The 16,366-nt window shown below is 40.7% G+C and overlaps 1 protein-coding gene across 1 annotated transcript; it reads left to right on the top strand.

The window, feature by feature from the left end:
* Positions 1-1,047, top strand: LOC311035467 (chemerin-like receptor 1). Its single transcript, XM_084043695.1, has one exon. It carries the CDS (start codon positions 84-86, stop codon positions 912-914), a length of 831 nt encoding a protein of 276 aa, XP_083899821.1. The 5' UTR covers positions 1-83; the 3' UTR covers positions 915-1,047.
* The last annotated feature ends 15,319 nt before the right edge of the window (positions 1,048-16,366 follow it).

Raw genomic sequence — 16,366 nt, 5'->3', positions numbered from 1 at the left:
TCATCCTGGTGGTGCTCTACTCTATCATCTTCCTACTCGGGGTGTTGGGCAACGGTGTGGTCATCTGGGTCGTCGCCTTCAAGATGCCCAAGAAGACAGTCAACACCACGTGGTACCTTAGCCTGGCCCTCTCCGACTTCATCTACTGCGCCACGCTCCCGTTCAACATCAGCCTGACGGCCAGGGGATCCTGGATCTTTGGAAAATTCATGTGCAAGTTCATTTCCTCAGTTTTGTTCCTCAACATGTTCAGCAGCATCTTCCTGATGGCGGTCATCAGCGCTGACCGATGTGTGGCCGTGGTGTTTGCCGTCTGGGCCCAGAACAACCGCACGCTGAGGAAGGCGGCGGGCGCGGTCGGCGTGGCCTGGCTCGTTTCTATGCTGCTGAGCGTTCCCTCCTTCGTGGTGCGTGACGTGGCAAACGACAACCACACGCTACCTCAGTGCTACAACAATTTTCATTTGCTATATTCCAATACCTCCACAATTCTCCCCGTCTTTCGCTTTGTGCTAGGCTTTGTTTCTCCACTGGTCATCATCACCGGATGTTATACCGTCATTGTCATAAAGCTACGGAACAACAAGTTGGCCAAGTCCACCAAGCCCTTCAAAATCATGACCGCGCTGGTGGTCACGTTTGTCATCTCCTGGCTTCCGTACCACGTCTTTGTTTTGCTAGAGATTGAACTCAGTCATGACACGTTTATTACGACCGGAACGACGATAGCGGTGATTCTCGCGAGCGCCAACAGTTGCATTAACCCGTTCCTCTACGCGTTCATGGGCAAAGACGTCAAGCGGAAATTTTTGAGCTCGTTTGTTCCAAACATCGTGGATGCTTTCGTGGATGAGAAGACCTCCGGAAGCAAATCGACATCTATGTCTCAGGCTTACAGTACTTCTCATGTCTGAGCTTTAGAGCAAGGGTCTTCAACAGGGGGTCCGGGACCCCTAGGGTACTGCCGGGGTGGGCGCCAAATGTTTTGTGTGATAGCAGATCCACAAGCTGTGCTATTTTCGGCGAAGAGGTTTGGTGTAGAGGGGGGGGGAAGAGCAGACCAAGTACTGAGCCAAAGGTCAGGTTTACAAAGTATTCAGGGTTTAAAGGGATAGTTCAACCAACAAAAATACTTTTTTTCTAGTGATTAGTCACCCCATGAAAAAAGGGGGTCCTTGGCCTGAAAAACTTTGAAGACCCCCACTTTAGAGAGAAGTTTAATCTCAATATTCATAGTTATATAAAACAACATCTGCCTGCCCTGTGTTTATTTTAGCTGTTGCAGTATGGTGAGAACATAATGAGTTGTTGAATGCTTGCCTGTTTTGGTGTTGTTGTTTTCTCTCTCTTTTTTTTTTTTACTTCAAAGAAATAAAGGCATCACATTTAGTTGTCTGTAATTACAAGTCAAGAGAGAATGTATTTTTGTATATTTATGTTTTTACATTTCTCAGCAATTATTATAATTTAATAATATTATTCTTAAATTATATTATTATTATTATTACCCTTATTATGGTTCTTCAAAGAGGAGTCCGCTTTATCCATTTATATGTCGGCTAATTGTTGGCTATTCAAAAAATAGCAGATCTACAAGCTCACAGTGTGTGCCTCGCTGCGAGCTTGAAGATATGCTATTTTTTAACAATATTTTCTTCTTTTTGTGAATGTTTGGAAACATTTTTGTTCGCTGCTGCCTGTCATTGAGTTTTTTTTTTTTTTTTTTAAATCTCTTCTGTACTGTAATTGTATTTGTTATTTTTAAATCTTTTTGTTTTATTGTATCCTAATGCTTGAATGATCTGTGTAAAGCACTTTGAATTTGTATTCCTTCTATTCCTGTACGTGGACAGACCCTGATGAAGACCTTCTAGGTCGATACGCGTTGGTCATAATGTGCTGCCTTGCTCAAAATAAATCCTATATTTTTTCACCAAAGACGGAGTGCCTTGGAATTATTTTCTGCAGTCCCACACCTTTTGGAATCAAGCAGTACTTCTTTGAAGACCCTTTTTTGTTCAACTGTACATACCATGTTCCAATATCTTCCCCCATCACTGTGCTGTTGCTATGGAGACAAAATACATACCTAAAATACAGATGACAGCACTTCCTCCAGTTTCATGTATGGTACACATTTCAGTTTCCGTTACTATTTCAGTTACTTCTGTCTTTTTCTTTCCTGGAGAAGTGTTTTCGAATTACTTGTGTTTTTTGTCACAAAGTGACAAACCACATTCAGCACCACCCCTTCCCTTTATTCAGCACTACCTCATCTGTGCTGTTGACAAATACATGAACGCATAGATACATATAGGCCTTGCCCATAGCTACAATGTTGTTACTTGGCACACACACACAAAGTAATTTGGCATTTTATTCTGCACGCTATTAGAATGTTTGAAATGTTCTGATGCAATAGTTTGTCTACAGTAGAAACTGAATACAATAAATGAAACCTGCACTTCTGCACAGTGGTGGACAGTAACGGAGTAAATGTAATTGAGTACTGTACTTAAGTACAAATTCTGAGGACATGTACTTTACCAGAGTATTAGATTTTGTTGATACTTATTACTTACTTGAGTAGGCTACATTTCCAAGACAATTATTTGACTTTTACTCGAGTGCATTTCTATGACGGTTGGCTGTTTGTTTTTTTCCCCCCTAAAATACAATTGGCCACACTTACGCTAGTAGTTTTCAAAGCATGTACTTTTGAATACTTAAGAATATTTAAAAGCAATTACTGTTTTTTACTCTAATTTGAGTAACATTTTGACTGAGCTACTTTTACTTTACTGGGGTCGAGTACTTCGTTCACCTCTGCACCAACTCTTGGACTGAGGCAAAGTAAGAGAGTTTGCTGGAAAGAGGAACTGAGATAAATGTGTACATGTTGCAGTACACACTTTCTTGGGTAAAAGTAGACACTGCAATCATAAAAAAAAAAAATCTATATTTAAGTTTGTTTTTTCTTACTCTCTTTTAAGTCTTCCTGGTATTTTAGTCTTCTGGTGTTTCTGTAAAAACGGTGTATTTTTTTATTTCAGCTATATAGCAAAAAAAAAATCAGTAAACTCTTAGGGTTTAGAACAGTGGTTTAAAACAGAAAACAGTGCTTCTCAAAAATAGCAGACATACAAGCTCACAAGAGCGTCACTTTGTGCCACGCTGTGAGCTTGTATGCAAAGTCAATGGCATGTTGTGTAACACTGAACATTTTTGAAAGTTTTTTTTTTTTTTTTTTTTTTAAAGTGTTTGAAAAAACAGGGGCGGACTTAGGGATCTGGAGGCGAACTGTAGTATGAGGCCCCTGGCACAGTGTCACTAACCCCGCCCTCAAGCCGGTTGTCTGGGGGTCCCCCCCCAGGTTTTTTTTAAATGAGTATCACTTAGATCAACTGATTATGAACCAGGGACCACCACCCTGACTGAGAATAAACCTGGGGACCACTTGTGTTTTGTTGGGAGTGGGGGTATGGGCGTTGATAGAGTCATTTTGATTGATCATAATTTGTCTAGTGTCATATACCTGCTTTAAATGTCAAATTAATATAATAGCTGCTCATATTGGCCTAATTCTGTCATGTCTCCTATTTTCTCCTGTCTCTGTCTATGCGAGGTCAAACAGTTACAGGCCTCTCTGTGGTTATCTTTGTTTTAAGAACACTGTATCTCGATGTTCTCCTCTGCGCTAACAATTCCTTCAGCGCCACTGAAGTCATCACTGACCAGTGACAGGTCAGACCCGGTCAACGTGTTATTCGAGACATGTGGACGCTGTTTATTCAAAGATAAACTGTCACACCATCTTCATCATCTTCATCATCTACCATCATCATCCTCATCTGACGACGACGTAATCATCACTATCCACCAATAGCAGGATAACACCTCTGACGGCTGGACGCTCGATGTATCTTCAATGATGTCATATGTTTATGTTACTGGACGCTGTTAAAGTCCAGGGCTTTCTCTGTTTAACGGCAGAGAGAGACGACGACCGATGATGCCTACCATACCTGTGATACTGTAACCTTCCACTCTCTCTGTCTGAATACAAGATCTTTCATTACATCCATGGCTGCCTGTGTCCTGAGTCTGGTTTTTCTTTATCGCCTTTTATGAAAATGTTCTAATACTTATATGAATATCGATGTGATGTTTCGCCCTGTATCGATATTTATATATTTGGTTGATAGGGAAAAAACCTACTTTATCAGGCGTGGTGTGGGGAAAAAGCTAAATAATGACTGTTAAGGGCTTAATTCAATTTGTTAATTTGAGGTGAATTATTACTATTACTTTTATTATTTACTGAGATATGCTAGTGGTCCAGAGCTAAAAAAAGACTGAGAACCACTGATCTATTCCTTTCCCATGGTTGCCCTTATTCTGTTCTCTTAACCTTCCTTATTAAACTCATGTTAACTGATTCATTGCAACTGTATGAGCAAGCAGAGACATGCGATTGATTATGGGCACATTTCCTAATAATGGTGACTCAACCGGTACAGAAGCAAAGATTGGAGTTACAAATGTTCGCTTTTAAAATATATATATATATATATATATATATTCAAAGATTTGCCAAACAAATCATGATTTTTCTAAATAAATGGCAGGGCCTGGAAATTATTGTAATCTTTTGTAGGAAAAAAAAGAGAAAGGAGCACAGCTGTTTGGTGTGTGCTCCCCAGCAAGTTGCTCTTTGGTACAAATGGGTGACACAATTGATGCAAAAAGGGGAAGAGACCAAGCCACTCTAGTGGAAACAAATGTAAAGCCTTTAATAGTCTGGCTAATAATGCATGGCAAGCATTTCATCTTTTTAGAGGCAAGGCCACTTGGCCTTTGGTCTTGTAAATGTGTTGAGGGCACAAAGGCCAAATGCCAGGACAGTAAGGCCATCAAATAAAACAATGTCCACTGAAATACTGTATTTGATTCAAGGGTTAATAATGAATTTGTATCAATATCAGTGAAATAAATAAATGATTGGTATTTACAAATTACCAATATTTGTGCAAACTGCTGAAAAGGAGTTCATACTCAGAGTCACTGGAATGGTGTGAAGATGGGGATGGGGACTCAGGAGGAGTTAAAGGGATAGTTCACCCCCAAAATGACTTTGTTTCTATCAATTAGTCACCCCATGGACACTTGAATTCATGGATATATATTTTTTGTTTTTGTCGCATTCCTAAGCCAATAAGTTGATGACCAGCGGACCGGAAGGCAGCGATTCCGGTAGGACACACAAAGGAGACTCTTTAATTGTGTCTCCTATGCCGGAACTGCTGCCTGTCAAAAAAAGTCATTTTGGGGGTGAACTATCCCTTTAAGAATTCAGAATCTTGACAGTGAGATAGATTCAACTGTAATAGGCTCTATGCACAGCAGCCATATTATCACTTCCTCCACAGGTGTTACCAATGATACTAATGAAGGCTCTGTTCCGAGTCTACTTTCCACAACCCCCATAACTCTGAGAGTGTACAAATGAAACCAAATGGACCCTTGTGGGTCCATTTGGTTCCATTTGTACACTCTCAGAGTTACACACCAGTAAGGGGTCATTTGGAAGCCCTTGAGGGGTCCCTGGACCCCAACTTTAGACCCACTGGTGTAGCAGAGTGTTTCCAGTGAGCCAACATGCACAACATCAGCACCCTGACTCTGTTTGACCAGAATGGAACAGAGCCTTCATTGGTATCATTGGTAACACCTGTGAATGTCTTCATCATATGGCTGCTGTGCATAGAGCCTATTCTGTCACTCTGTCTAATGACCTCATGTCCTGTAACTGTTGGCCCAGTGTGTGCAATCTGTGCATGATTAGTGCATGTGCTGTTCAGTCACGTACACAGTGTCTCAGAAGTCACGTGGGACTGCGTGAGTTGCCTTTGCGCCTGGCAGAGGACCTTATAGATGTAGCTATTTTTGTGCATCCTTTTCGGCAACATACGCTCTTGTAAGGGCCTAATAGTTCAGCTCTATGCGTCCTTCTCTAACCGCAAACGCTTCACGTCCTGTTCTACAGAAGCAGAATTGCAGTGGTGTAAAGTAACTAAATACATTTACTCATGTACTGTACTAAAATGTTGAGGTCCTTTTACTTTAAGGGAGTATTTCCAATTTTCATTTCCAATTATTTAAAAACTTTAGTCACTAGCTACTTTGTAGATTTTTATTATTATCACAAAACATACATTAACCACTTCAGCCCTATATATATATGTGGGCCATTTGAAAATAGCAAATCTACAAGCTCACAATGTATCGCGATGTGACGCATTGTGAGCTTGTAGATCTGCTATTTTCAAATGATTTTTATACATTTGAAAATTTGTGAAATGGGACATTGCACATAATGAGTACTTTCTACTTTTATACTTTAAGTACATTTTGATACCAATACTTTTGTACTTTACCTCAAGTAAATTTTGAATTCCGGACTTTTACTCTGTAAGGGCATGGTCACACCGCACTTTTATTTTACCTCTGGGGCGGAATCTGCCAATGCTTTGTCAATGCAAATGCGTGGATTCGCAAGAAAGATGCGCAAGACCATGAATCCACACATTTACATTGACAAAGCTTTGGCAGGTTGTGTATGTATCTAAAGTCATGGGTTTTCAACTGGTGGTCCGTGGACCACTAGGTGGCCCGTGAAGGTATTACATGTGGTCCCTGACCATGCATTTAGTAATGTAGGAAAGTGAAGATTTGTATTTTATTTTATTTTATCGTCCACTAGTTGAGAAACAGTATGATGTATGATGACGCATCAATGTTATCAGTTGACGCAGCAATGTTATCAGTTACTGGGAAGTCGGATGTCAAGAACTTCCCCAGAAATCGGAGTTAGAATCTCAAGGGAAACTGTAGCGGATTGTCTGGTTGAGACGTTGAGTCACCATTATTAGGAAATGTGCCCATAATCAATCGCATGTCTCTGCTTGCTCATACAGTTGCAATGAATCAGTTAACATGAGTTTAATAAGGAAGGTTGAGAGAACAGAATAAGGGCAACCATGGGAAAGGAATAGAGGTGGTTCTCAGTCTTTTTTTTTTTAGCTCTGGACCACTAGGCATATCTCAGTAAATAATAAAAGTAATAGTAATAATTCATCTCAAATTAACAAAGTGAATTAAGCCCTTAACAGTCATTATTTAATGTCAAGCTTTTTCCCCCACACCACGCCCATACCCCCACTCCCAACACAACACAAGTGGTCCCCAGGTTGATTTTCAGTCAGGGTGGTGGTCCCTGGTTCATAATCAGTTGATTTGGGGGGGGGGGGGGGGGCAGGCAGACAACCGGCTTGAGGTTAGTGACACTGAGCCAGGGGCCTCATACTATGGTTCGGTTCACCAGATCTACAAGTATGAGCTTGTAGATCTGCTATTTTTGAATAGCCAATGCTACAATTTAAAAATGATGCTTTCCCGGGTTTTAATGGGTTAAAATACGACATTTGGTCCAAACCTATAGTGATATTTGAGTTAATCCATAATCGGCCAAAGCCCTGGCCTATAGCTTCAAGGTAAAAAAAACAACACATTTCACAATAACGTGGCCGTGATAAAACAATGAGAAATCCTGGTGACCTCTGTGTCCCTCGTAGGCGTCAGTATCTGCAGGCGGTGTGGTGTGGCATGGTGTTATTTTAAGAGCAGCCCATGTCACGCACAACGAGCTCCTGCAGCACTATGGGCTCTTATACAACCACATCTCCTGACCCTTGCTTCTAGCTGCAGGTGACCAGTGTGGTCACAGTGGTTCTCAACAGTAGACCGTGAACAAATATGGACATCAGACCGTAAATGAAGCCTATTTTTCAGCGATTTCAAATCTCTCGGAAATTAATGCTATTGGTTGGGACCAGAGCGGGGGGGGGGGGTTAATGCTATTGGTTGTGTAGCTTGTCAATCAAAGTTATCACAGGGTGCCACGCCCCTCCTACAGCATATCATCTATCATCGATTTCAAAATCATGGTGATTTAAAGAAGACTTTAAACTAGCGACTGGAAGCATATAGTATTCATGACTATGTTTAACAAGGTAATACAGTCAAGTGTCTCTTCCCATATATATATATATATACAGTATATACTGTACATATACACTTTTAAGACCTTTTTAATTCAAAAAAAAAAAAAAAAAAAAAGAATGAAAAAAAGAAAAAAGGCCTGCATCAGAAGTAACCGGGTTTCTGAACTGTCCACAGCCCTCCTCTGAGACACACACTGAGTAGACAAAATGGTATCATTTTATCACCAGAGACCAGTCAGGACCAATAGGCTCTATTCACAGCAGCCATATTATGAAGACATTCACAGGTGTTACCAATGATACTAATGAAGGCTCTGTTCCATTCTGGTCAAACAGAGTCAGGGTGCTGATGTTGTGCATGTTGGCTCACTGGAAACACTCTGTTACACCAGTGGGTCTACAGTTGGGGTCCAGGGACCCTCATGGGCTTCCGAATGGCTCCTTACGGGTGTGTAACTCTGAGAGTGTACAAATGGAACCAAATGGACCCGTAAGGGTCCATTTGGTTCCATTTGTACACTCTCAGAGTTATGGGGGTCGTGGAAACCACTGTGCTACACTAAATGGAACAGAGCCTTCATTAGTATCATTGGTAACACCTGTGAAGGAAGCGACAATATGGCTGCTGTGCATAGAGCCTATTATACGAAGATAGGTTGAAAATGGGTGAAGTGGTCCTTTTAGTAAAATAATCTGAGTGCTTCTTCCACCACTGTTGAAAACTCTTGTCAGGCGTCCAACTTAAAAAAAAAAAAAAGGTTGATCAGCCAACATCACAGAGCAAGGTACCCTACATCACTACCTGCCGCTGTTCATTCAGTGAATTGGCAGCAGATAGATATGGGTCAGCTTTATTGGCCAGCCAGACAATCACATAATACTGTAGAGTAGGCCGTTCTCCCTCCATGGCTTGTCGGCCAAATCGTTTAGGTTGTTGGGTGTCACCTTGATGTCCCCCCGTGATTGAATGAAGGAGGTTCCAAGAGGTTTAAATCAGTGCTTTGAGACGACAACGCAGATAATGTCTGGACGAACACACCTGATTAATTATTATCGTTGTTGGCAGTGGTGGGAAAAGTACTTGCATGTTTTACTTAAGTAAAAGTAGCAATACTGCAATGTAGAAATACAGTAAAAGTAAAAGTTGAATTAAAAATGTACCTGAGTAAAAACTATTGGTAATTAAATATACTAAAAGTACCAAAAGTATAAAGCACGCATTGTGCAGAATGTCCCATTTCAATGTATAAAAACCTTTTGAAAATAGCAGATCTACAAGCTCACAATGCGTCGACTATTTTCAAATGGCCGAAATGTTTATAGGGCTGAAGAGGTTAATGTGTTTTGTTTTGTAATAATAATTTAAATCTGCAAATTAACTAGTAACTAAAGTTTTCAAATAATTGTAGTGGAGTAAAAGTATAATATTTGCCTCTGAGATGTAGTGGAGTAGAAGTAAAAGTAAACGCTTCAGCTTGTGGATCGGCTATTTTTGAAACATTGTGAAAATGTGTGCAAATCTTTGAATATAATTATATGTATATTTTTTAAAGAGAACATTGGTAACTCAGATCTTTGCTTCTGGGGATTCTACAAAATATCTTCTGACAGGGGGGTCACTCCCGTTTTTTAGAATCCGCTGGCTGCAAAAAACTGTTTTGGTGGGAGCGCGCCCTAACAGTTTTTTTTAAAACGTATGTTGCTATAATATCAGTGGTTCTCAAACTTTTTCATGTCCGGAGTAAAGATTTCAGTTACAAATGTTCGTTTTAAAAAATATATATAATTAAAGGATTTGCACACATTTTCAAGATTTTTCACTCGGTGCGGAGTATAAAAGTATAAAGTATAAAATAATGGTTTAAGTGGTCTAAGTCAGTGGTTTTCAACCAATGGTCCGGGGACCACCAGTGGTCCTTGAGGGAGTACCAGGGGGTCCCCAGAGAAATTAGTTAATAGCGTCACAATCATTTTTAACCACTTAGCTTTGGCTATTCAAAAATAGCAGATATACAAGCTCATAGCGCGGCACCGAGTGCCGCGCTATGAGCTTGTAGATCTGCTATTTTTGAAAAACCTTGAAAAAGTGTGCATATCTTTGAATATTTATATATTTTTTAAAGCGAAAATGAACTGATATCTTTGCTTCTGGGGGTCCGCGGCCAAATGTATATCAATTTAGGGGTCCTTGGCATGAAAAAGGTTGAAAACCACTGGTTTAAGTGGTTCAGTGGGCCCTGGCCCAAAGGTTGGGAGTCGCTGTTCGCGTCACGCCAGCTGGTCCATCTATCTGATGGACCAGCTGATCAGATTGAGCTATTGAGGTGATCAAGTGACATGATTTTATAACAGTATTACAGAGAATGTATATCTTACCTTTATTATTCATATCAAATTAGTGACTCGTTCCTTTTTAGTTTTTATCATTAAATGAATGACTTACAGTATTCTAGGCTTGTATCATTCTAATTAGCAGCCTGTAATTAGACATAACAGCAAATGGTGGTTTTCACTGTCTGGCACTGAAGTGATCTCAAACCAGCCTGGGAAAACGCATGCACGTGCACACGCACAGACACACGCACGCACGCACGCACACACACACGCGTGCGCGTGCACACACACACACACACACACACACACACACACACACACACACACACACACACACACACACACACACACACACACACATATTCCCTCGACAGCTGGGAGATATCAGTTCATTTCTATCCTAACAACTTTGCTTGTCATTTCCTTTCACGTAGCATATTAAAGTCTATACTACAGCAAATTATAATTTAAAAACCTGAGTGTCCAGGTTGTGATCCAATTATGCAGGAGACCCAAGTGCTTTTTTAACAACAAGTTGCCTATCGTTGCTGTCTGGCAGAAACCTTGTATTTCCATATTTCATATTTCTTTTCATGTTTTTTCGTAGATTAATCCTCTACATGGCGTCTGGCATTTTGTTTTGTAATGGAATTTTGGGTCATGGGTGGGATGGTCTACTTGATTAATGCTAGGGCGGACATCCCATAACTAACATAACTTTTCCCCATGTGTTAATAAGTTAGAGGAGTTCTTACTGTGTGGTGTGTGTCATATGAAATGTGAGCTTACCATAATCACAGTAATCCATAATCATATTCCATCATATTCAAGGCCAAGGGCTTTTGGAGAGAAATGAGACAGACTCCAGTCACTTTCAAATTAGAGCATTGCAGAGGGCAGGTGTGTCTGTGTCCAGCTGATGCTCGTTGACGCTTGTTAATGTTATAGGCATCAAAGCAATTATGCTTTTCCACTGTCAAATAGGCCGACATCTAATCTAAGATTAGTGGGACTCATTCAAATGACCACCATTGAGTCCTGGGACTCACTTTATTGAAAACCTAAACAACATCACTGTATTATATTAGATTTATTAGATATTATATTGATATTATAGCTATTTAATTTTATTAGATAATATGATGTTACCTGACAATTAGTTGACTTTTGGTGAAAAAGCCTGCATATATCGGTATCGGTTGATATCGGTATTGGAAATTAGGAGTTGGACAATATCGGTATAACATCGGTAAAAAAAGTCAACACATTGTCATTATCAACACATTGTCAATGCACCAGAACATAACATTCATAAACAATGAATGTGTGTGTACTTTTTTATTAATATAGGCTGTAGGCCTATTACCTATGACTAAGACATTGTCATATTTAGTTTAGCTCTGACTATTGCAGGACTCAAGAGAACTTAGAAAATCTGTTCGGAAATGGAAAGCCACAAAATGACATGTGTTCTACGAAATCATGAAAGATCTCATGAAATCTTACAATAACTCTTTACAATAACTTAAAGATGCCAGCGCAAATGACTTCTCCAATCTCATTGCCAAGAACTATCAAAACTCCAGAACTCTCTTTAGAACAATTGAGCACGCCGTCGGCCCCACCCCAACCCCAATTTGCTTGCTTCCCCTGAGAGGTGTGAGGAGTTTTTACTATTTTTTTTTTCAAACAAAATAGATCTAATTAGATCCCAGCTGGTCACCTCACAGTCTCCTCTGCCCCCCCTCCGAGAACCAGATGCAGCCACAAGCTTCCCCATGGCCTCCTTTTCCTCTTTCAACCAGATCCCTTTCAACCCTCCAGAACACACTAGCCCACATGAAGTTCAGAATGCTGCCGCCCGGGTCCTGACCGGCACTAGAAAGTATGATCATATTTCACCAATTCTAGCATTCTAGTGATTGGCTCCCAATCACTTTAAGAATTGATTTTAAAATTGTATTAATTACCTTTAAGGCCATCTCTGGTCTGGCCCCTTCATACATCTCCGACCTACTCGAGCCATGTAAACCAGAGCGCAATGTGAGGTCCTCAGACAAAGCTCTACGCGAAATCCCATTCTCCCATAATAAAACAAAAGGTGATCGAGCCCTAGCTTTTATTCCCTAAATGCTTTTACCCATTGTGTCCTACTGTACTGCTGCATAATTTCTTCTTTTTTTTCCTCTCTTTGCTTTTAATGTTTTCATAATTTGTATTTCTATTTTTGTGCTCTTCTACTGAATGGTGTATTTTATCTCTGTGAAGCACTTTGTAACTTTGTTTCGAAAGGTGCTATATACATAAAGCTTAATTATTATTATTATAGACATCAATAAATACACAGAACCACTGGGGCCACTGGCCATACATCAACATCGGTGCCATATTAAGATTAGCTTGCCATAATAACACTGCAGTATGCCTGAGTTGTACATAAGTACCTTGGCCGCCTACAACTTTTTTCAGTTTTTTAACTGTTACTGTTACTATCTGTGTAAGATTGGTATTTTGGTACAAAAAACAAAATGTTTGTATGTAACCGTATGTAACCGAGAAGAAAACACGTGTCTATAACATGTGTGACAGCCCGTAGCACTTGTCCTAGCCTTGACGACCTTGCAGGATTATGCAACGGCTAAAATGTAAGTTAGATAGCATGTTATGTAGACAGATGCCAGGTCATTGTTGAAAAAAACTTTAAATAGAAGTAAAAGTAAAAGTAGAAGTACATTTCTTAATTTTGATATCAATTCATTGCTGTAATGTTTTCACAATGAATTTATAGGACCTTGTAACTCTTGTTTCAGAGAAGTACTGTAACTCTCTGAAACCACCTGCACTGCATGCACTGATGTGCTTGCTTGTAGACGTTATACAAAGCCTTCAGAAACACCTATAAAAACATAGAAGTGACTGAGGAACCAGAACTAAATACTTTTACTCCTATACACCCATACAAGATGCAACAAAGAGGCGAGCGGAGGGGGAAGCCAGAAACTCACAATTGCGACGCATTGTGAGCTGGTAGATCGGCTATTTTCAAATGGCCAAAATGTATATAGGGCTGAAGTGGTTTTGTAATAATAACCAAAATCTACAATATTTGCGTCTGAGATGTGGTGGAGTAGAAGTAAAAGTACTGAAAATTGGAAATACTCCAGTAAAGTAAAAAATACCTCAAAATTGTACTTAAGTACAGTACTTGAGTACACATACTTAATTACTTTACACCACAGCAAAATACAACCACCCCAATAATGGTATACGTTATATTTTGTTAACATACTCTAATTCTAACATTTTATGAATTGAAAAAGAAAAGTTGCATAGTCACATCCTCAAAAGTTAGCATGCTAAAAACAAACTGCCAAACGATGATGTCACTGGTGTCCACATGAGACACTGACTGCGTAGAAAAAAAATTGTAGCATTTTATCATGAGGACCAATTATATAAAAAATACCCATGAGCCATAGTCGGCTATTAGACGTCCGTGTTATAACTGGTCTAAAACATTTTTGTTCAACGGCTAGGCTTAGCCTAGACATTAATTAGCTGTTTTTTAAGCGTCTATATATAGATGTCTATATATAGCCGCTTGAAATGACGTGGTTTCAACCTCTAGGCTAAGCCTAGCTGTTGAAAAAAAATTCACTTTTTTGACGGTTTTAGCCAAGCCGTTTAGACGTATTCTAGATGTCTAATAGCCCGAAAAATGCTCAGTGGGTAGGTTGAAAATGGGTGAAGTCGTCCTTCAGAAAGAAGAAGAAAAATAGACGCTTTTTTTGTTTTGTTTTACAGACCCATGGTTCTACCCCCAGACCACACATCATAAAGCTTTCTCATTATAAAATCATGTCACCGTGTGCGTGCGGTGAGTCAACAAAGCAACAGGTCACCTCATGTCATCTGGAAGTGTAGCATCTGTGAAAGCCAGAGGTCAGGGCGTCTGGTTCCCAAACATGTGGTGAGAAAAGAGCTCGGGGAGGACAGACATTTCAACATCACATATCGTTAGAGTTTCATTAGTAACGCAGGCTTTAGGGACCAGCAACCCCATCTGCCTCCGTCTGACCAAACCTCGCCCTTCACACGTCATCACCAACAACACCAAAAGGTAGAGTCACACACACACACACACACACACACACACACACACACACACACACACACACACACACACACACACACACACACACACACACACACACACCTGCGACACGCCAACGCGACGTCGGCGGCGGCAATAGGGGTTGGAAAGCATCTCGTCCTCTGTTGGGTGGAAAAACCTCATTATGTCCAAAACTGTTCGTTTTCAAGGTTCAAATTCAAAAGTAGCAAAAAGTTGGCAGATCCACAAGCTCGAAATGCGACGCTTCGCGCCACGTTGCGGCGCGTTGCGGCTCTACTACTTTTGATGCTTTTTAGTGTGATGCTTTAGTACGATGAAGTAGGGCCTTAATTTACGGGAAAAAGCACAAAAAAGTTAGCATATGGAGATAAGAGGTTTCTGCCCGACAGCAACGACCTGTGTGGAATTGTGTGGATATGTGTATATATAATCATAAACATGGTATAACACTGTAATTCTAATCAACAAAGACTGTAATTATAATCATAAACATGGTAGAACACTGTAGATAGAATTTGCCATGGCGGACAAATCTATTCGTGATAGTCAGCGGCGGCTTTGGATCTCGACCACCATATGTCGATCACAGTCGACCATTGGTTACCCTTGCCATAGGGAGATCAACAGGCATCAGCTTCCCTGATTGGCTAACACACACCAATGGCTTCCCATATTGGCCCACCCTACCAATCGACTTGGCCGATTGACGAAACTTTGCGTGACATTTGTCATGTTCCGTTGGTCAGTGCATCTGAGAGGAACACCAATGAGAACCTTTCTTCCTAATGTTGCAGTGGGACACAAAGTGTACTGCTTTGGATGGTATGAGGATTACATTGAGGTGCACACACAGCGTCTTCACGCTGGATGACGTTTCCTCCAGACACCACTGGAAGAGTAGAACGTACCCCTGAAGTACCCTCCAAGCACACACTGCACACAGCTGTGCTGTTAGAAGATATCGTGTACATCTGGGGTGGGTCAGTTAATGACAAACAGGGGTACTGCAACGTGCTTTATGCATTTGATGTCGACACCCACAGATGGTTCAAGCCCGATGTTTCAGGGACTGTTCCAGAGGCGAGATGCCAGCACTATCTATATATACATTTCTAAACCCAAAACCCCCCCAAAAAAACTGCCACTGTGTGGGACTAAACACAAAAACAACATATCAATGTTGTTTTTGTGTTTAGTCCCACACAGTACATTTCTAAACCCAAAACCCCCCCAAAAAAACTGCCACTGTGTGGGACTAAACACAAAAACAACATATCAATGTCACTAACAAGACACGCCACAACGTGCAGAATTACTACGCGCAGTCTGTAGGCCACTTCATACTGCTCAGCACACATCTGCCCCCTCGCAGCATAATTAATTGCGGCCAACACAAACTCACAACATTACAGTCGGCCATGTTGTTCCTTAGCGTCATCGCCGACCACCGCCCAACGAGACCCAAGTGAGGTCAGACAACACACTCCATATTTGGGCATAGCTCCATTGGGAACATCTCCTATTATGGCTTTATATATTATAGAGACCAACAAACACAAAGCACCGCGCAGCGGCTAGGGGGGAGGGGCGCGCAGCGCCCCGACCCTCTAGTTCAGTACAATCTGGAGCTGTCAGAACTCCCACATGACATCAGGTGGGAGCTGGCAGTCATGACTACCAACAGAAACTGAAGAGGAAAAAAAAGAAAGGTTCAAGGTTACCTCTATTATCATCAATTTACATACAGAGGACCTCTTCAAAGCTGAATGAAATTACATTACATCCAGCCCATGAATGTAATTATGAAATGCTATAAAAACTATAAAAACTGTGG

Source organism: Gymnoscopelus microlampas (genome assembly GCF_963454915.1).
Source record: "Gymnoscopelus microlampas genome assembly, chromosome: 1".
Taxonomy (NCBI): domain Eukaryota; kingdom Metazoa; phylum Chordata; class Actinopteri; order Myctophiformes; family Myctophidae; genus Gymnoscopelus; species Gymnoscopelus microlampas.
This window is presented reverse-complemented; position numbering and strand designations above follow the sequence as displayed.